This window comes from Penaeus japonicus, unplaced genomic scaffold, assembly GCF_977035675.1.
Source record: "Penaeus japonicus unplaced genomic scaffold, GWHDUDI00000001_assembly GWHDUDI00000039, whole genome shotgun sequence".
Taxonomy (NCBI): Eukaryota; Metazoa; Arthropoda; class Malacostraca; order Decapoda; family Penaeidae; genus Penaeus; species Penaeus japonicus.
The window spans coordinates 16,046,637-16,072,193 of record NW_028234441.1 but is presented as its reverse complement, the minus strand read 5'-3'; the positions used below and the strand labels follow the sequence as shown (position 1 = coordinate 16,072,193).

The following is a 25,557-nucleotide window of genomic DNA, read 5'->3' as shown; positions in this document are numbered from 1 at the left end:
ATTTATTAACTGTTTGGATTATTTATTTTTCTTTCATTTTTACATTTCCCTTACTGCAGTGACATTTGTTCACATGCATGATTGTTCAAACAAAGCACCTTCCATTTAATATAATTTTTGATATTTTGATGTTTCTAAACATTTATCACACAATTGTGTCTCGGGCAGGCAGGTATTCTTCATATGTATTAATAGTCAGCCAAATGCATGATTAATGTAATAAAACACTATTTATCTACTCACAAGCTTTTGGTGTTCATAGACCCACGAAGCACAAATGTGTTTTAGGCAGGCAGGAATTCGAGACTCCAATTTCACTAACACCAGGCCTTTTTTCTCCACCCCCTGTGCAGCAAGATGCCGAGTTTACCCGAGGCGGTGGACATGAAATACGGGGATGAGTGCCCGGATGCCCAGGTAACGGAGGTGGCCTGCGTAGCACTCACCCTCAAGCGCTCCGGCCGCCAGAGACTGCCCACCGTGCTCATCCTCTCCGAGTGCGACATCGAGAAGGCCGGAGACGAGGAGGAAGTAGAGAGGAAGTGCGAAGGCGTGAGGGAACTGGACCTCTCCAGAAACAAGCTGAAGGAGTGGTCTGAGGTAAAGCTCTTTAGGAGTCGTGGCACTGCGGCCAAAAGACTGTTAGAGTCATTTGAATGTATGGCATGATGGCCGGGCAAAGATTTGCTTCTGTCCTTTCATTTAGTTCCCCCTTTGTTTTGATTTTATATCGATGAATTTTTATGTGTATTTTTTGTTTATGGATGTTTGGTTAAGGAGAGTTCTTTTCTTTCTTTCTGTATACCTTTTTTTTTTTTTTTTTTTGGTTCATTGTAAATCTTCAGAATGATAGAGGCTAAATGTACCAGTTTGTGTATGTACAATGAAATTAGAAGTAAATCAGTTTTCATACTGCTTTTTATGTTTATATATAGTTCAGAGGTATTTTATTTTTTATGGAGAAGCCAAGTAGGTAAATGGATTTTATATATTTCTACAAATGAGATACATATGATAACTTAGTTGGTCTGTTTTTATGGGAGACAAAAAATTGGCATATATCAGGGACATAATTTGTGTTAATGTTATAAATCTCATCTTAGTGAATACAAGTTTGTAGAAGGTAAACTGGCAAATTTCATGGTCTTGAATTAAGAGCAAGAGTCTTATCATATAGAAAGGGTTATAATCTAATTTAAGCAATACTGATAAGTTTATCTTGTGAGAGCTTCCATTGTTCTTATAAATCCCCCTCCATCTCTCTCTCTCTCTCTCTCTCTCTCTCTCTCTCTCTCTCTCTCTCTCTCTCTCTCTCTCTCCTCTTCCTTCTCCTCTCTCTCCCTCTCTCTCTTTTTCTCCCTCTTCCTTCCTCTTCCTCTCTTCCTTCCCCTCTCCCCCTCTCTCCCTCCCCCTCCTCTCCTCTCCTCTCCTCTCTTTCCCTCCGTCCCTCCCTCCCTCCCTACCTGTCTAGCTCTCCTTCCCTCCCTCCCTCCCTCTTCCCTTCTCTGTCTCCCTTTCCCTCTCCCTCTCCCTCTCCCTTTCTCTCTCCCTCTCCCTTTTTCTCTCCCTCTCCCTTTTTCTCTCCCTCTCCCTCTCTCTCCCTCTCCCTCTCCCCTCCATCTCTCTCTCTCTCTCTCTCTCTCTCCCTCCCTCCCTCTCTCCCTCTCTCCCTCTCTCCCTCTCTCCCTTTCCCTCCTTCTCCCTCTCCCCCTCCCCCTCCCCCCTATTAAGAAAAGTGTTTTTTTTAATCAATATTACAAAAGAAAGGAATATATAAGTTATATTTTATTTCCGTCATCATCCCAACCCTCCTCAGGTGTTCAAGATCCTACGCCATCTGCCAAGCCTAGGATTTCTGAACCTGAGCTATAATTCATTTGAGACATCCCTAGCCGACTCCCCGGATGTGGTGGGGCTCACAAACCTGACCCGGCTCGTACTTAATGGAACAACGCTACCTTGGAAGGATGTCCATGTCCTGCTTGATAATGCACCAAGGTAATTGGGAGTTTTGTGTGTGTGTGTGTGTGTGTGTGTGTGTGTGTGTGTGTGTGTGTGTGTGTGTGTGTGTGTGTGTGTGTGTGTGTGTGTGTGTGTTCATGTGTGTGTCTTTGTCTTTTCTCTCTCTCTCTCTCTCTCTCTCTCTCTCTCTCTCTCTCTCTCTCTCTCTCTCTCTCTCTCTCTCTCTCTCTCTCTCTCTCTCTCTCTCTCTCTCTCTCTCTCTCTCTCTCTCTCTCTCTCTCTCTCTCTCTCTCTCTCTCTCTCTCTCTCTCTCTCTCCCCCCCTCTCCCCCTCTCCCCCTCTCCTCTTTTCTCTCTTCTCTTCTCTTCTCTTCTCTTCTCTTCTCTTATCATTTCAAATCCTCTCTTCTCTTCCACATCCTGGTTGTGAATATTGATGTATTGGTAGATAGTAAAAAAGATTGGAAGAATCACATCTTTTTCAGTTTATAAACTCCCAATTTGCCAAAGGTAGTGGATATCCTCTATGGCGATACAGAATGTGGTAGCGGTGTGTAGGACTTTATTGTTTCTCTTCTAGTCTAAAGAAATGTTACACAGAGTCACTGGCCAGTTTCTTAATCTTTCACCTCATGTGTCATAGTTCCATTTTATTCAAAGAAATGTTCATATAACAAACTTACTTTCCTTTATTTTCACTATTTATTGAAACATAATTGATCCTTTAACCTCTATTCTTATCACAGAGTTGAAGAGCTCCATCTCTGTAAGAATGACTACAAGAAAGTTGAGAAGCCCAGAAAAAAGTATGGAACGGTTAGTCGAGTCCATTTCAACAACAATCCCAGCACCGAATGGACTGAGGTAAGCTTTCTTTTCCAATAGTTGTTTTTAGTGATTTCTCCCTGATATTTTTGTTTATTTTAATCTTTATGGCTGCATGCAAGTTTGTGGAATGGAGTTAGTGCACATACACATACATCTTTATGTAATCTCTCACTCATTATCTTCCATGATCTTTTCTTTCTTCTCTTTTTTTTTTTGTTGGCGTGTCACCTGAGACTTATTAAATTTTTCATTGCAGATTGAAGCCTTAGGCATTATGTTTCCTTCCCTGGAGGTGCTAATCCTAGCAGAATGTCCACTGTCCAAACTCACAGAGGAAGGACAATTTAAGGAGAATTTCCCCAACCTCAAGTATCTCTCCCTCAATAATACCAAGATCTCCTCGTGGGATTCTGTCGACCGTGTCAACTGGTTCCCCAACCTAGCTGAGCTGAGACTTCAGCAGTGTCCTCTCTATGAGGTAGATATATTGATCTTAAGAAATATTAGGTCAGTGTGACATCTGATGTGTTTTTATATCACCAGAGTAAAGGTGAAAACCATTGATGATTTACTTGCCTATTCTTTACTCAGCCTTACAAGGACGAAGAGCGCAGACAGCTGACAATTGCCAGGCTTTGGAAGGTCCAAAGACTAAATGGGGGAGCACTGATCACCCCCGAGGAAAGGGAGAATGCTGAGCGGGCATTCATCAGGCATTACATGAACTATGACGTTCGACCAAGAAGGTGAGGCTTTTTCATTTTTACTGAAGGATTTGTTATCACAGTTCTTTATGCTTAACCTGTGATGCAGAGCTGGAACTGTTAGGAGTTTACTTATCAAAATTGCAAACCACAAAAAACAGATTTCTTAATTGCACATTCTTATGTCAAAGATTGTCTTGCACAGATTCTAGGTAATATGTAACAAGTGTTAATCTGCTACAGATTGAGTTGGCTGAAAACATGAAAAATCTTTTGGATAATGGCAACAAATGAAGTGGAAGTATTATTTTTCACAATGAAATTATGAAATGGAAAGTTCAAGTTTTTATTGATAAAGCAGTGGATAGGGGTCAATAATTCAAAGAAAACTTTGCTTACGACACATGATTAGACTGACCAACATAGTTTTGATGCTTTGATGGTTTTGCAGAATTAATGCACCGTCCTTGAACAAATGCAGTCTTGGTGTAGTGCATCAAACTAATTTGTTACATATGTTTATATTTCATTATTAAGCTCTCAAAGCCCAAACTTATGAACAAGCTTTGACCTCAGGTACGATGAACTGATCATGCAGCACGGTGAGCTGGATCCTCTCGTAGAAGTCAGCCTGCAACCAGAGAAGGAAGTTGCAGTCACAATCCGGTTTGGGGAGACGGCATTTCAAAGGACTCTCAGTGTATATTCCAGAGTTCTTGATGTAAAGAAAGCACTGGAACCTGTGGTAAAGTTGCTTTATTGATTCCTTCATTTTTTTGTCCTTGTCTTTTGGGTCATATTTGTTTGTGCTAAGCATAGGATAAGGTCTGTTTCAAAAGGTTTAATCAGGAAGAAAAGTAACAGGCTTAAATAGTTTTGAAGGACTTGCAACCAATTCATAACTAGATGATGGGTTAAAAGACAGAACCACAGCAAGAACATTATTTGAATTTGCAACTACAATCATGTTATTACTGTGGCTCAGTCTCATTATTCTGTGTGTACACATTAATGAATTTACTCTAATTTCACCATAGGTGATAGGTGATGCATTTTGAAATACAACTTGGTAATTGTTATTATTGACTTTGCATTTATTTCTCTATATTTCTTTATTCAGGTCGGCCTGCCACCTAGCAAGATGCGTCTGTTCTACCACGACAAAGTTGTCCACTATGGCCCAGAAGAACTCAAGATCAACAGCAAACAACTCTACACAATGAACATCCACTCTGGTGATGAGTTCATTGTGGAACCAAAAGTCTGCAAACCATAATGAATGTGTGTTGCGTGAGAACCAACTCAACATATGCTTTCAAAAGTGGTGATAATTTGTAACCATTTTACATGACTTTGTACTTGCAACTGCTTATATGTGTCTGTAGTGGAAGCTTGCCTGATGTATCATATTTCTTGCATTAACAAATACATTATGAGACTCATATAAGCTATCAGGTTTGAAAGGTGAGGTAGTACTTATTAACATTTTAAATGAATTGTTAACTTATGTTGAAACTATGGGTCGATTCTTAAAAGATATCTCAATAATCAGTGTAAAACTCAGGTTGTGAATGTGGATATGTAAGCAGTCAAACCTCTTTAAAGTATTTTACCCTCAAAAATACACCCTTGCTCTCATACCAGCTCAAAATAGACCAGTTCACAGATTTTAATTTTAAAGCTGTCGTCATTCTTGTGAGAGAAAAACTCCCAGTACACAAAATGGGTTTCTTATAAGTCTCATCGTAAATAATAATGTAACACTCAGCTGGCAGCTCTCCATCTTTAGGGCAAATTTGGTAAGGGGATATCCTGCTCCCCTTTTCCCTTGTTATACATGGACTCAAAAGATGAGTATTGTTAGAGAAGTAGATTTATAGAAAGTGTTGTTAGATGAAGTACTCTGCTCTTACTCAATTGTTCTTTAAAGGTCAGCTTCTAAAAAGACAAAAAGATAAAAGATTATACTACAAAGTTCTCAGCCAAAGGGTATTTTCAGAAAAAAATGGTAGCTCCTTTGAGGTTTTTAATTCTTAGAGCAGATCTATTGCAGTACGTTAACATGAGGATAGACTACACATTCTATTCTCATTGAAATTCCAGTGACAAGTGGATTTTTCAAGGAGGTATAATCTAATTGTTGCAGCAACCTATGTGACACCTACAGTACAAAAGGCTGAACCTCCAAACTTAGTGAGTACCTAAAGGTTCAAATGGTCTTATGGTCTTTTTAGCAGTGGTTTTAACTCTATTACATGACTTTAAAGAGGTTCTACTGTTTTATGTGATGCTGGCAGCTAGCGGAGTTCCCCTATGGTGGAATTTGCCTGTTTGGACTAGCGCAATGGCATTGTTGTTTGTGTTGGTTAGAGTTGGCATACCTATATATTAATGCGACTGAGTAGTCACAAATATTACCTATTATTAATGTATTGTTTGGAAAGATATTTGAGCTAACTGCGATATTATATAAAAATGTTCAAGTCCTGTTGACAGCATGGTGTGATAGTAATATGCTGTCCAGGCTACAGGAGAAACAAGTGAATGTCCTGTAAGTTCAGGTGACATTCTAGTAATCACATTTTAACCCAGTTGATTTCCAGTAGGATCATACTATTTGATATGTTGTGAATATGGCTTTTGGCATCGTTTGCATTGTATGTACAAATCCTCGTACATATTTCTCTGGTTGTGCATACCAGGAGTTGAAAATCTCAAGAAAAGTTAAAAGAGGTTATTGCCATTGAATTTAATTGGAATGATATATAACGTCACATTTTCTTGCAATATGCAGTGCATATGGGTAACCTGTTTTCCCAGTGTGCTAAGATTATTATAGCATATGACGGTGATATTTAATCTCTCCTTTTTCTATTATTAATTTATGGAAAAACAGCACTTGCATATATATATGTATATATGATAATTAGTATGATAAAGCTGTTAGAGATAATATATAGCTGTAATGTTAATGCACATTACCAATTAAATTATCAAGCTTATTATAGCTTAAAACGCATTGCTAGAGAAATGATCTAGACTAATTGAAGAGTTGAAATGTACTCATCACAGTTCATAAATAAGACACCAAAAGATAGTCGCAAGTCAATGTTAAGATGGCCAGTCAGGCTCATTTTAATTTCACTTTTACTTTCAGGCTTAGAAGTGATTTTTTATGTGATCTCAAGAGTTGTTCTTTTTTTTTTTATGATGCCCATTAGTTTGATTGATTGATTAATTGTTTGATTTTATGATCCCCTTAATTAGATGTATGTAGGAAACCGTTTATGTCCATGTATGCCCTAAATGAATTTTTTTGTGATAGATTTTCATTTCGTAACTCATGCATGATTTTCAGTTCAGGTAATTTGCCGTCATTCATTCCTAAAGGCATTTATAGATAAGATTAGATATCTTTGTTTTATTAACAGTGTTTGGGCATATTTGCTGTAGAGTATTGTTTGGTGTTCTTAAGAAAACAGATTGGGTTGTTTTAGTCTGTTGAGTGCCAATGGTGTTTGTGATGATAAAGCAAAAAAACATAAAAAGGAAAATTCGTGATACTGCATGTATGTTAAATAGTTTTTGTTTATTTTAGGTTTTATTTTCTCCCTTTATTGTATATAGATTTTTATTTTATTCCATTTACTGTACATTGTTTTAAATGTACCACATAGTATCTTTGGGAACTTGGTATTTCGTTAGCGTTCTTTTGCGTTATATTAGACGTATTATCATACTTCTTTTATACTAACAATCCACCTGACCTCAGTTTAGAGACAGTATTTTTACATAGTGATAAAAACATGATGAAGCCAGCTATGGAATGAAGTGCACCTCTCACATAGAGGTTAACACAGAGAGGTCTGTGCTTAACAAGAATACTGTAGACAGAATTAGCACCACTTCCCGTTAAGTGATGCAGTAAGTTTTCCCATGTTCATATTTGAAACTTTATGAAATAAAGTAATAGATTCTATAATGCTGTAGTTTATTTTTACTCCTTATTAAGAGTTGCTATCTTCCTTTATCTATCTCTGTGTATATTATAAATATATAATCATTTTCCATTTTACATATCAATGTCATTACGATTTTAACTCCATATCTGTCAACTGAAAAAAATCCAAGCCATGTTAAGGAAAACACACCTTTGTATACAAAAGTTTATTTGCGTGTGTACAGGGATGTCCTCCATCTACTCAGGTTGGCATGAGAATCACATACTCTTGTGGTTTCTTATCTTTAAGACCAAAAGCTATTCATTCATAAAACATCCGTGAAGATCGTTGCTAATAATTATTACTTTTTTATGAACTTCACTGAGCTTTGAATTCAATTTACATAAGCAGAAGATACCACAAGGAAACAGTGACCAACTTGGCCAAAGAAACGCACTCTCCTTGGGCAACACCACACACATGCATATTCCAAGGAGAGTAAATTAACATTTCAAAGTGACATTGCTTGATAACAAATCTATACATTATACAAGTAACTCCTGCATTAAAAAAACAATACACTTACAAAGAAGAAAAATATATATATCACTTGAGAATGCAACTTGGTTTCTTCTCTGAGCAAACAGTTTCCATGAAACTTACTATGTTCAAAAATATGAACAAAAAATCTAAACAATTATTTTACATATGTTTAAATCATGTGTATGCTTATAAACATATAAGAAGTATGAACAATGAAGTCTTACATCCATGTAAATAAAAGAAAAAAAAAAGGGGGGGGGAATCATAAGGGCTAGGTTAGTAGAGAAGACCCTAATAAATAACAGTACTAACTATAAAGAGTAATGTAGTATTTACAAACCAAGGTCTATATAAAAAAAAGTACAACCAGTACGAAACAATCATTATTTCTTAGACGTGAGCCACTTAAAAAAAAAAGAAAAAAAAATCCTTTGAGCGATATGATTAAAAAAAACAATTCCTTGCCTTGGAGTTGCAAGCAGAACAAGACCTGGATAGGTATAAAATTGAACATTGGCTTTCACAATAACTGTTAAAAAAGATTTATAATAATCTACATACTTGTATCAGCTTGCGGTTCCTTACAAGAGAGCAATTTGTCAACTATGCTTAATTCACTTAGTCTATCATGACAAACTTCGTTACATATGGATTCTGAAAAAATTAACATTCCTCTATTATTGATCTAGCTTCCTCCATAACTCACTCAACGGGGAACATGACACAATAACTGTATTAAACTTCTTGAACTAACATTTTACAAGGAGGGCCTTAAATTCCATTTTTCCATGTATACCGTCTTTATATAATTTTCATAATAATTATTTTGTATGTCAAATTCTTTACATAGTGCTCTAAATTTCCTTCTGATAAATATCACATTCTATTTCACATCAGAGTATTTACTTTAAGTAAGATAAGATCTTCCTCGCCATTCTGAGGGCAAGATGTCAATACTAAGAAACATTCTAGTAAAAAGACAGATCAAAACCTGTAAGATTTTTTTCTCCAATAAAAAAATGATGTATGCTGACTGCTTCATCGAAAGTTTTTCTTCTTTATTTTTTTGTTTTTATCCCATTTACAGAACAGTCTTTTTTTTGAGTTGGAAAGAAATTTAAGGGCATACTAGACTATGCTAACAAAGAGCATGTCTGCTTCACCAGTCAGTATGCCCTGAACCCTTAAGTCAGACATTTTCGCATACCTGAGAAACCACAGGTAAATCAAAGCTGACAGAAGTATATCATCTGCAAGAAATCACAAAACTTCTATACTGCAGAGAAATCAATGAAGGTAAAACTCCACCCAAGATTTTCACCGGAGAGTTTCACCAATGGTGTTTATACAGTAGCAACTGTGATGTTCCTTGTCCAGTCGTCATCCAGGGTCTAGTAGTTGTTGTAGGGGCCGTACTGGGATCCGAAGTGGTAGGGGCCGGGGTAACCATAGCCGTATGAAGGGTACTGTTGCTTCTGGGGATACACTACAGAAAATACACAAATTAGTATGTTTACACATATTCATAAAAGAATGAAGTAAACATTATATATATTATATATATATAATGTAAATATATACATTATATATATATATATATTATATATATTATATATATATAAACCTATATACACATAAATATACATATAAATATATATATACATATATATACATATATATACATATATATACATAGATATACATATACATATATATACATATACATACATATATATACATATACATACATATACATATACATGATACATATATCTTATACAATTACAATTCCAAGAATATAGAAAGTATTCAAATATATTTGTTTTTTAAGATTATATATATCGATGGGACATTCTCAAAAAAAGCACTTCATCAAAATCAAGAGAAAACATGAATGTATATTTTCATAAAATCAAAAAGTTAAATATCAGTCACACATTTAGTATCCTCAACATGCACACGTATTATTTCAAAAGTTAGTGTTGCGCCTCCATGCAATCCATCTGTGCTAGTCTGGAATGGCGTGGCAAGTGTTACTCATCTACTTGGGTGTCATTGTATTAATTCTACAAGTATACTGGTGATAGCAATATTTACAGTGCAATTCGTTATTTCTACAAAGTGTAGTTTTTAAGCATAGACACACCCACTCTTATCTATATATATATATACATGACAGTGTATATGTATCTTTATCATTATTCACGAATATTTTTTTATAAGAACTGCGTTAGATATAAAAATGTGTTTGTTCCTACACTTACTCACACATTAGAAGTGACGGATTTTCTGAATTGCAATAAGTTAGAGACGACTATTACCACAGACTTAATAAATGCAAAATGCAAATTGATATAAAAATGTAAATAAACTAAAGACACAAAACTACGAACACATCTTTATAAAAAAAAAATAATGAAAATGCAAAGCTATGGTTTAGTGTTTTATGTACCACCTTCAGTAATTGGAAGAAAAAAAATGATAACCAAACAACAGACTTCATGAGTCCGTGCAGAAGAGGACCAACGAGACTGAACAACCCAAGTGTGGCAAGAGTCTCAGCCATGGGCTCTTATGGCATTACCAGGCATGAGGTAGGCCATGTTCTTTGCATCCTCACGCTCCCTCTCACTACGCAGACAAACGGACGCGCCCGAGAACAGCAAGGCGGAGATGAGTGCCCAGCCAACTCCAATCCAGGCAATGAAGTAGGACCAATCGTACATGACGGCAGTGTTGTCACTCAGGAGCTGTAACACCACAACCACGAAGCATTAACTAAGAGGAGAAAAGCTGCGTCAGAAGTTCAGCGCCAAGTGCCCAAGTCTCCGCGTCGCCTACGAGGCTGCTGCTGCTTCTGCTGCTGCTGCTCTCAGCTGCTTTTCTCCTGCTGGACCTGGAACTATTCTAGCTAAGGCAGCTGTTTTCCTATACAGATGTGACCTGAGTCGAAGCGAGATAGTTACGAGATTAGTTGGGTCTTCATGCAGTTAGACAGACATGCAGATTAGTGTTGTGTCGGGTAAAAGGGGGAGCATCAGTGGGGCACAGAGATTGTTCGATACCTGGCAAGATGTACTGCATATGCTTCGCCTGTTCACGCTGCTGTTCACCCTGCATGCACTGCGATGCGCCCAGGAACAGGCAGAAGGCCAACAGGGCCATGCCAGTGCCAACCCACGAAATCATGTACGACCAGTCATACTGGATGGTCGTGGATTCCTGCAAGATCTAATTAAGGGAAGGACAGATTGAGATGCGAGAAAAGGGAAAAGGGAAACAAAAGAATCATTACAATGAGATATAAGAACCACAGAACACAATGCTACTAAGGGAGGAGTCCCTGAACAAACAAGCAAAAGAAAGGAAAATGGGAGAGAAATGTCTATCACATCTATCATCCTGGACTCTTCTATCTAAATCACGAGATGCTTTTAAACGTTAGGGAAAGAGAGAGAGAGATAGAGGGAGGGGGGAGCAGAGGAAATTTAGAGTAAATTCATTAAGGTAATCTAAGGGGATCATGACCAAGATCTTGTTTAGGAAAGAAATCATTGGGGGAAAGATTACTGAGTCAGCTGTCAATGTTGAACAGTAACTGGCGTGACAGGTCATCCTGCCTTAGTTATTAACATCAGTTAATCTCAAGAACTGTTACTCTGAAGAGAGGGTTGAATGTTAAAACACACCATCTACCGAAAAGACAAAAAAAAATCTTGTTGCCAATACATTTTACTAATAATGCATTAAATAAAAAAATGATGGTGTAAAAATTAGACATTGGTAAGGAAATTACTTCATTAATCATAAAGGCACTTTGGTTTACCAATTATCATAAACATATATTACTTTTAGATAAACTGTTCAATGACATTAATATAAACTAAATAGAAAAGAATAATAAAATAGAAATGATTCATAAAAATAAAACTATACATATATATATATATTCCTGACTCACAAAGTTCTTTGCATAAAAATCTAAATAAATACTCTGAACTATCTCTATACTATAAGAATGAATAGAAACTGGTCAAAGTATGATCATAAAATGTTTCTATATAGAACGGGAATTTTTTCATATTCAATTGACATTATTAACTACAAGAAATTCCAAATCAGCTAGAAAATACCAGCCACTTTGAACCATAAATTTTTCTTTGACAATGATCGAACTCAATCAAGTTGTCAGTCGTTGTCTCGGCATCATCGTTGCCTGAACTATGGAACACTACCAAAATATAATAATTACCTAATTAATTGAACGATGCCATTGCTCGAACGCCTACTAGGAAGATATAATCCCCCCTGACCTATCAAAAAAGTCAAAACCTACGATCCAAAAGGGAAAAAAAGTCCAACCCCGCGTGGCGTCTCTCGCCCTGGGTCTTACCTGGTCCCAAGATGCCTTCCATGGCTCGGACTTCAGCTTCTCTTCCTCGTAGTACTCGACTCCGTGCCACAGTCCCATGCCGCCGGCGGAGAACAGACCTGGAATTATTTGCGAGTGTCATTTTGGTTTTTGTTGCTGTTGTTGTTGGAGGTACGACACTCTACGGGCGTTCGTTTTTTTCAGATATCAAGAGCGAACCCAGGAAAGAGATGAGGAACTAGCGATTAGCAGGAGAAATAAAAAGGAGGAATGTAAAATGACAATGAAACACAAGAGTCAAAAGAAAATAATTGAACGTACAAAATGGAATATTGTAAAAAATACATAATCATACACGCACACACATTCTCACTCACTCACTCACTCACTCACTCACTCACTCACTCACTCACTCACTCACTCACTCACTCACTCACTCACTCACTCACTCACTCACTCACTCACTCACTCACTCACTCACTCACTCTCCTGTTCCACTCGACTCGCAAGAACTCACAGGCCAAGAGCATGAGGATGGCGGTGAAGGCGATGTTCCCGGGCGACCTCCTCCAGCAGCCGACGACTCCCGTCCAGAAGGCGACGAAGACGAAGAAGAAGGACACGATGAACAGGGCGATCATCGAGCGGGCCATGTCTGCGGAGGGAAAAGAGTTGTTTAAAATACGGGTGTCGGTGGTCATTGATTATTATTTATCCTAAAATATCACTATTATCGGTATGGATCTCTTATTTCGTGTTACTATTTTGTAAAATATCAAATATCCTTTTGCAATCGATGTTTGTTTTTAAAAATGGTAATCAAAGGAATGTTGTTGTTAAATGTCACATAAAAAACAACAGATTGAAATTTTGAAGGACAAAAAATAATCATGCTGATGATAGTACTGACTGTAATCATAGCAAACCCAATAACTACATAAATCTACTAACAACAACGCTAATAGCCCCCCCCCGCCGCGCCGTCTTTCCCGCTCAAACCCAAAAAGAATGGCGTCTTTACCGGACCTTCGCTTTATGCAACTTTAACACCGAAGAGGCGGGAGATCCTTCCGCAAGATATATTTCTGGACAATTTCCCTCGCGTTCACATCCTGTTTCTCAAGGCCCGTGAGATTTTTTCCCCTCTCTTCCACTTGAGCTACTTGGCTAATCGGTATGATAATAAAAGGATTATCGACCTTTGTCTGTCTGCTGGTCGCTCTCTGTCTCTGCATGAATTGTGAGTCTGCTCATGTTGATAGTGACTTTTATGTGTGTAAGTATGTATGTGTATGTGCATGTGTATATATTCAGCATATGTATGTATGTATGTGTGTGTGAAAGTGAGAGAGAGAGAATGTGATTGTGCAATTTGTAAGCGCAATGGCTGCAGATAAAAAAATGATCATTATCCACGCCTCCGACTCTAAAGGTAATCTGCCTTGATCGAATATGGGTCCGCGAATTGACGCTCACTTGCATCCAAGCGCGAGATGGGAAAACTTCAGCATTCTTTCACGCAATAACCGTCATTACCTTTAATTTCGGAGTTTCGCTGCGCCGAGACGACCGGCCATAGCTATTACATCAACTCATTCAAGACGAATGCTGCATTTCGCCTCCTGATTTTATTCTTGTAACCATTCTTTATCGGTTTCACTTCATTTAGAGCGACAAATACTGCCGAACAAAGATAAAACAAGACGCAACTAATTCTTTCAGTTCTACCGACCCGAGAGTTCTAAAACCACGCTTTCTACTCGCGAGACCACCGCCACATCCCCCAAACTCCGACTAACCATCTCTACCAGATCGTTTTCCCCCCGCTAATATTCCCACGATTCTAATTTATTTACCAACTATTTCCTTCGCGATAAATAAAATACTCCTCGATCAGCGATCATCACCTCAAAAGCACGTGACCTACTTCCCCCCCCCACCCCACCCCCAACCGACGCCCACCCACCCTAACTCCCCAAGTGGTCACTGCGGTTAATTTCACTTCTGGAAATCATTCATTCCAGTCTTTTTTTCCTATTCAACGACGTCGCTCGGTGTTACGTTTTGTCTCGAAGGGGGAAAGTAACTGTCATAAAAAGTGCTATTGGTGCATGACGTACTGCGTCGGCTAGGATTGTGGTTATTATTCAAATTTCACTGACATTCGTCGGGAAAGAATTGGGAGTCCAAGTTTGATTGATATATGTCAAGATGTATGTAGGTACCTGCCTGTTTATCTATATCTGTCTGTCTGGCTGTTTATTGATATTTGTCTTTCTGTCGGTCTGCCTTCTTGTTTATATCTACCTAGCCATCTATCTATCTATATATATATAATATATATATATATGTATGTCTATATATCTACAGATAGATAAATAGATAAAAAGAAAAACATCAGTGCACGGCGTTTCAAAATGCCAATATGGAGACAAGCCCGTAGACAGACATCACGGGGCGCGCACACAATGGCTGTGTTCGCCCTACATCGTTAGCCCAAGACAATGATTCCGCGACCTTTGCCGTAAACAATGTTATTTCCACAATCCGGTTTCACCAGGAAATGGCCAGAATTTCCGGTTATGCGAGACTTAGACACTCCTCGCTTCAAGTCTACAGGCGAGAAAGCTCACTCGCTCCTGAGGTATGAGAACGAGTGCGGCTTACGTCACTTCCTGTCTCGTTCGGGCGGACTAGATAGACCTACATTCACTAAAAAAAATTATAATTCATATACCTATCATTATCATGATCATGATCTCTAAATCTAATGAATCGACACATTGTCATGGTTCGTGATATCATAGACGAGCCTATTTGATATATGGGAATTCGGATCATTTAGTAATTTAATAACGTGATGGATTACACTTTTGTTTACACGTACATGCACACACGCACACACACACACACACACACACGCGCGCGCGTGCGCGCACACGCAAACACGATTGAAAATAAAAACAAAAATAATAACATCCGGTTCAGTTGAGCAGTTCATGCATATGTTTATGAGAAAGGGCTTTAAAGCAATTAATGGAGGTCTCTATAACTTACGCTCCACACAACTCAGAAAGAAAGGCAAACTGAATGATAATGAAAACAAAAATAGTAAAGAAAAAGAAAAACTATCGAGAAAAAAACAAAAATCAATTAGAGGGAAACAAATCTCCCAACAATTGGAAAAAGGGCCTGGTTTTCCATCACCCTGACCCCCTCCCCTCCCCGCCCACTGCTTTCCAACCGGTCACCCCTACCTAATCGGTCTTATATCCACCAGCGTGTCCGAACAACCGGCTTCTCTCTCTCTCTCTCTCTTTCTCTCTCTCCCTCTCTCTCCTCTTCTTCCCTCTCTCCCTCTCTCTTCCCTCCTACCTTCCCTTCTTCCCTCTCTCCCTCTCTCTTCCCTCCTACCTTCCCTTCTTCCCTCTCCCTCTCTCTTCCCTCCCTCCCTCCCCCCTTGCTTTCAATAAGGATGATACTAGAGGCGGTGGTGATGACGATGTCGATGGACGCTGATGATGATCCGATGCTAATCAAAATAACACGGTTTTCATTAAGGTAATCGGATCGGTTTCATTATCGCGCTACGCAGTGACCATACAGCCGAGTGAAATATATCTTTCCAACATCTAATTATCATAATGCTGTAATATTCACTAGATATCTTATAAGAAGAAAAGTCTGAAACGTTTTTTTTTTCTTCAATATCTTAACCCTTCTTCTGATAATAGACGTAAGGGATAGGACGTGGACATGCCTACTCTAAGTAAGCCTGACCTAACGTGACTATGACCTGACTCCACCTGACCAGTAAGATAAAAAAAAAAATCCCACACACCGACCCAAGATAATCATGCCATTCCAAGCTAAGTTTTCTTATCAAGCAAAAGAGAAAAACAGACGATGAACACATCTAAAAATCACATGAGTATTCAGGAAAAAATGAGAACAGATGACAGGAAATCGGAAAAAGGTGGAAAAAGTTCCAAATGTCGTGACTTTGAAAATATTTCTGGGCGCCCGAGGCAGCGAATGCCCCCCTGCAGACAAGGTGTGTTTACCCAACCACAAGCGAGATTTCTAATCATTAACGCAGAATAATTACACCGTAGTAATTACGAAGAACGCAGTCCTCTAAACCTCTACAGACGCCAGAGGACCTCAAAGTATATGGATTAAGTTTTGGAGAAATGGAGGGAAAAGAAGGGAGGGAGAGAGAGGGGGAGGGGAGGGAGGAGAGAGAGAGGGGGAGGGGAGGGAGGAGAGAGAGAGGGAGAGGGAGAGGGAGAGGGAGAGAGAGAGAGAGAGAGAGAGAGAGAGAGAGAGAGAGAGAGAGAGAGAGAGAGAGAGAGAGAGAGAGAGAGAGAGAGAAGAGACAACTCTCTTCTCGAGAAACCAGTGGACGCAATTACGATGACTGTAATACCAGTCGTGTTTTTTCCAGCGGATAATAAGTTCTCCTTCCAGGCGTCATTAAACCCACCCGATGCCCGGCTGAGCGAGACCCCCTCCCCCCTTCCCCCTTCCCCCACCACCATCGTCCCGTGGCGTCCTGTAAAATACCAGGTTCTTCCTTTCTTAGCTCTTCCTCCTCTAGAAAATAGTGAGGCCGCGGGAACGAAAAAAAATCAACATTTCCCCCCAGATAAGAATGGTCTAGATATACCGAGATGCGAGTGGCCATGCAAAGTATTTTCTTTTCCTCTTTCTCCCTCCCTCCCTCCCTCCTTCCCCTGCTGGCGGTCTGTCTCTCCAGGTAACGCCGACCAGCGAGGAATGCGGTAGGACACACGATGCCATTTGGTAGTATATAATACTTGTACCATTTCCCTTCAGATAAAAAAGACGCCCTTAGACAGTAATCCTCAAATCACATATAAAAACCACGCGTAGGACACCTCGACTCCTACAAAATAACGCAAGTAATCACACCAAAGACACGAAAGAAAACGGCAGAGAAAAGAGCAGGAGGACCAACAGAAAATGATACGCGCTAGGATATGGCATCCGGCCATGACCGCTGCGTAGGGAGGGCGGGACTCGCCAGGAGAGGAGTGCGGTTTGTGGCAAGGAACTCGACCCCCCCCCTCCAAGCCCGGCCGCCCGCCTCCGCGTCTCCTACGCACCCTTCGACGATTATTCGCTATTAACTGTAATTTATGGGGATGGCCAAAAACCGAGGGTAAAGATGAAAAGAAAATGAGAGAGAGAGAGAGAGAGAGAGAGAGAGAGAGAGAGAGAGAGAGAGAGAGAGAGAGAGAGAGAGAGAGAGAGAGAGAGAGAGAGAGAGAGAGAGAGAGAGAGAGAGGGAAACAGAGATCGATTTCTTTCGGGTAAAATCGAAAGCCGACCCTGGGAACAGGGCTTGTGTTCGAGTGCGAGGGGGTGGATATCGATCCCCCGGTCAATAGCCCTGTTAATTACTCGCTGTTTGTCCGTTCTTTACACCGTCCATACATTATCGATTGTTTCTCCACTGTCTCCGCCACGCTCTCGTCTACCTCTGTCTCTGTCCTATCCTCTTAGGAAATAAGAAGGGACTAAAAAAACGATTCCCACTAGAGACAACGAAGGAAACAATAAAAACAATACTATAAAAGACAATTGCTTCTATCAGAAACAACTAAAACAAAAAAACAAAAATACCATTACAATAATCACTTCACTGATAAAGCCACTTCCCACAGCAAAAGAAGTGAATTCTTTTGTGCCCTTCTCAACACAATACAAACAACCGATTTACCATTTTTTTCAATATAACTATTCATCTAGATATCTCTTTAATCACGTTCACTCTTTCCTGGATATCATCATTGCAAGCCGAGGGACAGAAATTGCACCGGATATTGCCACTCAAGACTAATGGTTTCTCATGTGATTAAGCCACGCGCTCAAGGCCGGCAAGAAACCCGTGTCAGGGACAAAGCCAGAGGTCTCTCACTCAAGGGCAAGGCCGAGAGCGTGGACCGGTGTTGCAGGGGAGGTGGGTATTGGAAACAAATAAATCGAAACAAAGGAAAACTAAACAATACAAGAGAAAGATGAGGGGATAGAATAGAGAGATTACACTGCGAGAGAGTAGACATAATCGCTACTGCCAGCAAAATAGACATAGTCGGTGTTGCATTTGTACAATAAGGACTTTGAACTTCGTATTAATGGGCAACAGAAATAAGTATTACGAATATTATGTGATTTTATATATATATATATATATATATATATATATATATATATACACGATTACTAGGAATTACTGAGCTATTTCTATATCTAGTTAAGTGAACATTAGGAAGGAGGTTTCTCAACAAACGGGTTGCAGAAAATAAGAAAAATGACCTCTTTAATTCAAAATAAAAAAATGTGAGTAAATGTGAGTAAGAGGGGAGGAGGGAGGGAGTTAGGGAGGAGGGAGGGAGGGAGGGAGGGAGGGAGGGAGGGAGGGAGGGAGGGAGGGAGGGAGGGAGAGATGACGCTGATGTGAAGGGGGGTGTTAGAAAAGGGACTTGAATGGAAGTTCTCTCTCGCTTTGAACAATTCAAACATGTTGACCCGTGTCTCTGACTTGCAATTCTCATTCATTCTTTTGTCTCGTTTCAGCTCGGCCTCTTGGGAGGCGGGAAGACAGGGAGTAAATAGTGAAATAGATTGAGAGAGGAAGAGAGATAGGGAGTAAGAAAGGAGGGTGAAATAGAAAGACAGAAAGAAAGGTGAGGCAGATTAAAAGAGAGGAAACTGAGATAGATAGACAGAGAGGAGGGTGGGGTAGATAATACAAATAGAGGAGGTATAGATGTGCAGATAGAAAAACGAAAGAGAGAGAGAGATCAAAAACACACCACACAGAAATCACATGTACTCACCGCTGTTATAATCATCACCACCACCATCGAACCATCACCCTCTTACCAAACACGTTCTCACAATTGACCTTCCTGCCTCACAATCCTCCTTTTTCTCATGCCTTCTGAGGCTCTCTTGCCTCACAAACGCCCACACAAGATGAGAGACAATCCTCATGCTGTAAGACTCCCAGAAACCATTGCGATATACTCCCAGGAAGAGGGGAGGGGAGGGAGGAGGGGGAGGAAAGGGAAGGGGGAGGGAGGTGGGGGTTTAAAGGACGAGGGGAAAGGGAGAATAAGGGAGAGAGGAGGTGAAGGGAACTGTGTGGAAGAGGGAAAGAGGAAAGGTGAAGGGAGGAAGAGGGAAAGAGAAGAGATGAAAGGGGAGGAGAACGAGAGGTGAGGGAAAGAAGAGGGGTGAAAAGGGGAAATGGGGAGGCGGGGAAAGAGAAGCAAAGTAGGGGTGAGGGAGAGGGAAGAGGGGAAGGCAGGGGAATGTGAAGAGGGGAGAGGGAGAGAATTAAGAAGCAGGAGGGAGACGTTTCCCACCTACTGGGTCTCTCACAGTTTCGCTCTGTTTACCCACGCGCATGTGTGTGTGTCTTTTGTGTACTGGGCCTTTTTTCACCTTGCGTGTAAACATGGTTGACTGCATGAGAGGGGGGGGGGTGAGTTAAAGAGTGGATGAAGGAGGAAGAGAGAGGAATGGAGGGTGAACGAGGGTAAGGGAGACGGATGAAATATGGTTGACGTAGGGAGAGATAGAACTACATATCAATTCTAAGACACACAAATATCAACCAATTACATTAATAACAATGATAATAAAAAAAAGAGTCCCCCCCCTCCTTCCTATGCCTGGACTCTCCCTCGTACCCCCCCCCCCCCGTCCCCATTACAGTGTAGCGTCGAGGAGTGCCATCTGTTGGGTGGAGGGGAAAGTTTTTACTTAGGCGGGCAAACCCCCATCATTGCTACTGGCGCGATGAACTTACTTCTGCTTCCCCGAGAGTTTCTCCTTGGCTGGGGGAAGAGATCAGGGGGGGGGGGTTAAAGGGTGGGTGGTAGGTGGGGGGTGGAAGCTATTGGGTTTTGGGGGGGTTGGGAGTAGAAGGAAGGAGTGGCAGGAAGGGTGGAAGGGGAAAGCGGAATATGAAATATGATGGTATAATATCACTTAGAAAGAAAGAAAGAAAGAAAGAAAGAGAGTGACGGATAGAGGGATAGTTAGTAAGAGAGAGAAAGGAACAGAGACAAAGAAGCACAAAAAAGACCAACAGAGAGCGAAAGAGAAAGAGCGAGTCTGCGAGAGTCACACAACACCAACCCGCTCATGACACTTTCTCCCCCTCTCCCTGTAACGTCACACATTAGACTCGATTACAAAAAAAAATAATGTTCCTTCACTAACCGCCCTTTTCTCTTCGCTTTCCCGCCCTAACAATGGGCGAAGCTTCAAATGACTCGTTTTGAATAAAGTTCATTCGATTCTAATGACTGAATAGCAATAGAAAGTACAATGACTCTTCGCGCACGTGACATTTTGGATGTGTAAAGATGGAGAAGTTGAGAAGGAAAAAAATAAGAGAGAAGAGAAGAGAGGGCAAGAGAGGAAAACAATGAGAGAAGAGAAGAGAGGGCAAGAGAGGAAAACAATGAGAGAAGAGAAGGAGAATAGGTAAGAGGGAAGTGATGGAGTGAAGATAAAAGAAAAGGAGAAATTACAAAAGGAAAGAGGAGAGAGGACAAGAGAAACGAGGAGAGAGGATAAGAGGTAAGAAATGGGAAAAAAACAAGGGAAAAGAAAAGAGACAGAAAAAAGACAGAGAAAAAAAATCAGAACAGGAGAGGAGATAAGAGGCAAAAGAAGATCAGAAGGGAAGTGAAAGAGAAAAGAGAAGACAACGAGGCGAGGCAAGAAAAGAGGAGACTACGAATGACCCCGAGAGGAATACTAACAGCATATGACCTGGTTTGGTCATGGAATCTCGTAATGACCAGACTATGAATAATTCCATCTTTGCCTTCCACTTTGCATATCAGTTGCGTTCGGAATGTTAATGTAGGCGTGCAACACCGTAGGCTTCTCCGGATGGCCTTTGCTATTTTGCGTGTGAATGTATTACGCATTGAGATCTGCAGGTCTGTAGGTTCTATCTCTTTATACAAGAGAGAGAGAGAGAGAGAGAGAGAGAGAGAGAGAGAGAGAGAGAGAGAGAGAGAGAGAGAGAGAGAGAGAGAGAGAGAGAGAGAGAGAGAGAGAGAGAGAGATTAAAAACCCACAGAAAGGAAACCCACACACATCCCAAACAAACTACAAGCACACCAACATTTAACACTCATTAACAAAAAGAAAGCATTGCTCAAGCATTCTCCTCGCAATCGACCCCAACAACAAGCGCACACGTTGCCTACACGCCAGTCGAGTCACGTATGAGAGATTAACATGTAAGAATGACCCGGAAGAGAGTCTCGGCCGCTTGTGCACCCGGGCATACAGACGCGGAGGCGAGATGGAACTGAGAGACACAGACGGGGAGATAAAAAGCGGAGAGAGATTGATAGAGGGAGATAAAAAAAAACGGAGAGAGATTGATGGGGGAGATTTAAAAAACCGGAGAGATATTAATGGGGGAGATAAGCACGTGGGAAGGGATGGGGTGGAATATGTGAGAAATACAGAGAAAGACTGAGGTAAATTGAACGGGAGAGATGAGGACGGTGGGAAGGGATGGAAAGGGAGATGGCGATGGACTGTAAAGGTAAACTGTTGAGAGGGAGAGAAGGAAGGAGGAAGGGCGAGAATCAGATAGACAGGCACAGACAGACAAAAAATAACTCTATGTCACCATATTACCATCCTGGCAACAACCGAAACAAACCGCAACAAACAACAACAGATGCAACCACCCTGTCAAGAAACTTAAACCGGAGAAAGTTTTCGCGTCTGGCCACAGAGGAAACAGCCCCAGACGCCGAGGCAATTCCTCAAGATGCCAGAGAAACTCGCTGCGGCGGTAGACGTGAAGTCGGGAGGCCGAGAAGCTGGACTTTCTACGAGGACGCAAAGGCGAGCGAGCGAGCGGCACCGAGCGAGCCTCTTTTGTTTACTTAGCGTTCCACCTCTTGTAGATGTTGTTTGCGTTCTCGTCTGTTGTTTGTGCTTGCGCAGGGCTTGATGTTGTTAGCTTGCGGGGTTTCGGTTGCTTTAGTTTATGTTTATCAAGTTTAATGTTTATTGTTTATTAATTGGTTTTGTGTTTCGAGCCGATGTTCAGGATTTCTTTTCAAGGATTATACTCAACTTTTTGTTTATTCTCGTGTTTTAGCAACCGTACTACAAACAGCTGCTTGTGCTTTTGTTAGCAGTTATTTCTGTCAGTTCATCATTATTTAAGCAGCTGTTACTTCTGATTATCTGATACTTTGTGTGGTCTTAGCGCCTAATCTCTAACACCTGCAAGTAAGACCACAATATAAGTTGCGATTCATAGGCCTGTGTGGTGTTATAGGCCTTTATGTTAACCCAATTACTCTGCCATGCAACAATATGAACTTAATTCAGTAAACATGGCTCCCAGACAGGCAGTAAAATATTCATCATGGACGAGGGAAAAAAATGGAAAAAATATATGAATACCAACGGAGAAAAAAAAACAGAAAAGAAAAAGAAAACAGAAAAAATGAAAAACAAAAAACGAAAAGGAAGAAAGGAGACAAAAAAGAAAAACTACTCGCACCCGATGGCCGGCGCTTCCACTTTCCTCTCATTAGCCGCGAGGGCGCGCCGGCGAAGGCAAACGAACCCGAAGCTTCAACCAAGAAGGATCGAACCGACCGAGAGACCGACCAACCGCAGAGCGAGAAAGTTTTTCCCTTCGATTGCTCCTGCAACCGGAAGCCTGGCATGTTTCTTGCACGCTGCTTGCTTGCGATGAGACGGCCTTGCAAGAGCAACAGCGGTGATGTCTCTTTAGATGAAGAGATTTATAAGGAAGAGGAGGATTGCTGAGAAGAAAGACTTGCTATAGGATTAACTGGGATTATTTAGATAATCAAAGGAAGACTTAAATTGACGACTTGACCGACATCACACATGTTCTCGGGCGTAATCGAGGAATGAATAATAAACCAAAATAATATTGAATTTCGTAACAGACGAAAATAATCTGTCAAAAAAATAAAGAAAAGAAAAAGCCATCCACAGCGATATACCGCACCTGTTGCATAGTCAGCGTCCCAATCAAATAGAGCCTAACTGTAGAGTGAATAACCAACATCATTCGAACGCAAGCCAAATAAGAACCTCTACCCCCCATCCCCTACCCCCCACCCCCCATACACAACACCTTCATATACTTCCACCTCCCTCCCCCCAACCACACTCGGGCGAGGTATAACGGAGCTTCGGTTTTGATAACATACCACAAGATCCGAATATGATTCCGTCAAGGTGAAGGAAGAGGTGGTGGAGGAGGAGGAAGAGGTGGTGGAGGAGGAGGAGGAGGAGGAGGAGGAGGAGGAGGAGGAGGAGGAGGAGGAGGAGGAGGAGGAGGAGGAGAAGAAGAAGAAGAAGAAGAAGAAGAAGAAGAAGGAGGAGAAGAAGAAGAAGGGGGAGGGAGAAGAGGAAGAAAAAAGCAGAATGAGAGGGACATTAGACAAAGAGACAAGATGAAGAAAGAGGAAGAAGAAAATGAAAAGGTAAAGAGGAAGAAGAAAATGAAGAGGTAAAATGGAAGAAGAAAATGAAGAGGTAAAGAGGAAGAAGAAAATGAAGAGGTAAAGAGGAAGAAGAAAAGGAAGAGGAAGAGAGAGTGCGATAATGAAAACCTTGGGAGACAAAGAATAACCAACATATTTCCTTTCCCATGATTATGAAATCAATAAAACAATAACGTCATAAACACAAAGAGCTTTTAAACAGAACTTTATTGTAATTCTCAGTTTCAGTACTTCCTATGAGAAAGACAAAGAAACACCACTAAGTTACATTCATAGAAAATATCTACATTATTACGCAAATATAATATCAGATAGAACTAAAGCTTGAGACTCAATAAAAATAACACTGAGCTAATCAGCTAACAAGAAGAATAACAGTAAAGCCCAGAGGAAGAGGGCAGAGCTACCTCAAAACATGGGCGTGGTCACGGGACGACTGGGCGTAACTACAATGCCTAAGTTGCCCAAGGCTGCCTGGCTCGCTCGCCCCTCCCTACCCACCCATGCCCTTCTTTGCCCTTCGATACGAGGGGCATCCATTTCTTATCCCTTCTGCTTATCGTTCGCTCTCTACGGCTCTTATTCTCTTGCCTTTCCTCTTCCGTCCGGCAACCTTCTTGGTTTCCTTTTGTCTATCTTTCTCTTTTCTTTCCTCCTCTTGTATAATGGTTTCTCCTTCCTCCTCTCTTCTATATACTTACGATATTTATCTTATCTCTCGTTCTATCAACTCCTCTCCCTCTTCCTCTTCTTACTCTTCCCTCCCTCTCCCCTTTATATTCTCTTTTTTCCTCTCACCCTCCTTATTCTTATTCCTCTCCCATTCCTATTCCATCTGCCTCCCCCCAACCACTCCCTCTTCCCCTCGCCTCACCCCGCCCTCCTCCCTCTTCCATCCTCTTCCTGTTCCTCTTCCTCTCCCTCACCCCCCGTCCTTCCTCTTCCCATTCCCTCGCCACCATCCAGGCCAAAGCAACACTTTTCAAACAATAACAGGAAGAAGAATAGACTTCCTCACACCACCTCATTAACTCGTTCTCCCTATGCAAGACCACCAAGTTGAAGGGGAGGGGATGTGGAGGAGGGGAAGAGGGAAGGGGAGGGGATGTACATGTAGGGAAGGGAGGTTTGTGTGTAGGGGGAGAAGGGGTAGGGGATGCAGAAGGGAAGATGAGGGCTATATGGGTAGGGAAGAGTGGATGGGAGGAGTAGCGAGGGGGGATAATCACGAGAGATCTATGATTAAATAAGCGTCATTCAAAGAGGTAAGCGTGACTCTCAAAGCCAACCGTCTACGCGGAAGTGACGTATAGAGTGTGCGTGTAGAGTGCGTGGTGACCTCTGTGTGGATTGAATTCCCAATGCCTCGGCTATGAGATATATGATTTGAATGGCGATATAATAATAATAATAAAAAAACAAACAAAAAAAAACGAATTCAGCAACACTTCTGCGAGGTCTTTATAAAACGATGATGAAGGAAGATGAATGATAACAATTATATCATCTTTATTTTCATCATTATCATTACCATTATCTTTAGTATCACCATCCAATAAACAAACGACAAAACAACAACAAAAACAACCAAAAGCCAAATTTGACTCTCCAATCAAACCACGACCATTTTGGCGCCGA

The 25,557-nt window shown here is 40.8% G+C and overlaps 2 protein-coding genes across 6 annotated transcripts in view; one reads left to right on the top strand and one right to left on the bottom strand.

Moving 5' to 3' along the window:
- The window catches only part of mlt (tubulin folding cofactor E like protein mlt), a 32,976-nt gene extending 25,501 nt beyond the window's left edge, over positions 1-7,475 (top strand). For 3 of the 4 annotated variants that reach the window (XM_043027454.2, XM_043027452.2, XM_043027453.2), the window contains exons 2-8: positions 354-600; positions 1,817-1,998; positions 2,708-2,825; positions 3,046-3,267; positions 3,381-3,535; positions 4,070-4,238; positions 4,614-7,475. In XM_043027454.2, coding sequence (XP_042883388.1) covers positions 358-600; positions 1,817-1,998; positions 2,708-2,825; positions 3,046-3,267; positions 3,381-3,535; positions 4,070-4,238; positions 4,614-4,769 — 1,245 coding nt within the window. In that variant the 5' untranslated portion in view covers positions 354-357 and the 3' untranslated portion in view covers positions 4,770-7,475. Of the gene's footprint in view, positions 1-327; positions 601-1,816; positions 1,999-2,707; positions 2,826-3,045; positions 3,268-3,380; positions 3,536-4,069; positions 4,239-4,613 lie in introns of all 4 variants that reach the window. The other variant, XM_086533594.1, reaches the window with a different exon arrangement.
- Positions 7,476-7,645: 170 nt separating this feature from the next.
- Positions 7,646-25,557, bottom strand: part of LOC122260268 (uncharacterized) — a 68,290-nt gene continuing 50,378 nt past the window's right edge. Inside the window, exons 4-7 of one of the 2 annotated variants that reach the window (XM_043027458.2) lie at positions 12,867-13,004; positions 12,371-12,468; positions 11,043-11,208; positions 7,646-9,463 (exon numbers count right to left, since the gene is read on the bottom strand). In XM_043027458.2, the coding sequence (XP_042883392.1) occupies positions 9,369-9,463; positions 11,043-11,208; positions 12,371-12,468; positions 12,867-13,004 (497 nt within the window). In that variant the 3' untranslated portion in view covers positions 7,646-9,368. Of the gene's footprint in view, positions 9,464-10,561; positions 10,728-11,042; positions 11,209-12,370; positions 12,469-12,866; positions 13,005-25,557 lie in introns of both variants that reach the window. The other variant, XM_043027459.2, reaches the window with a different exon arrangement.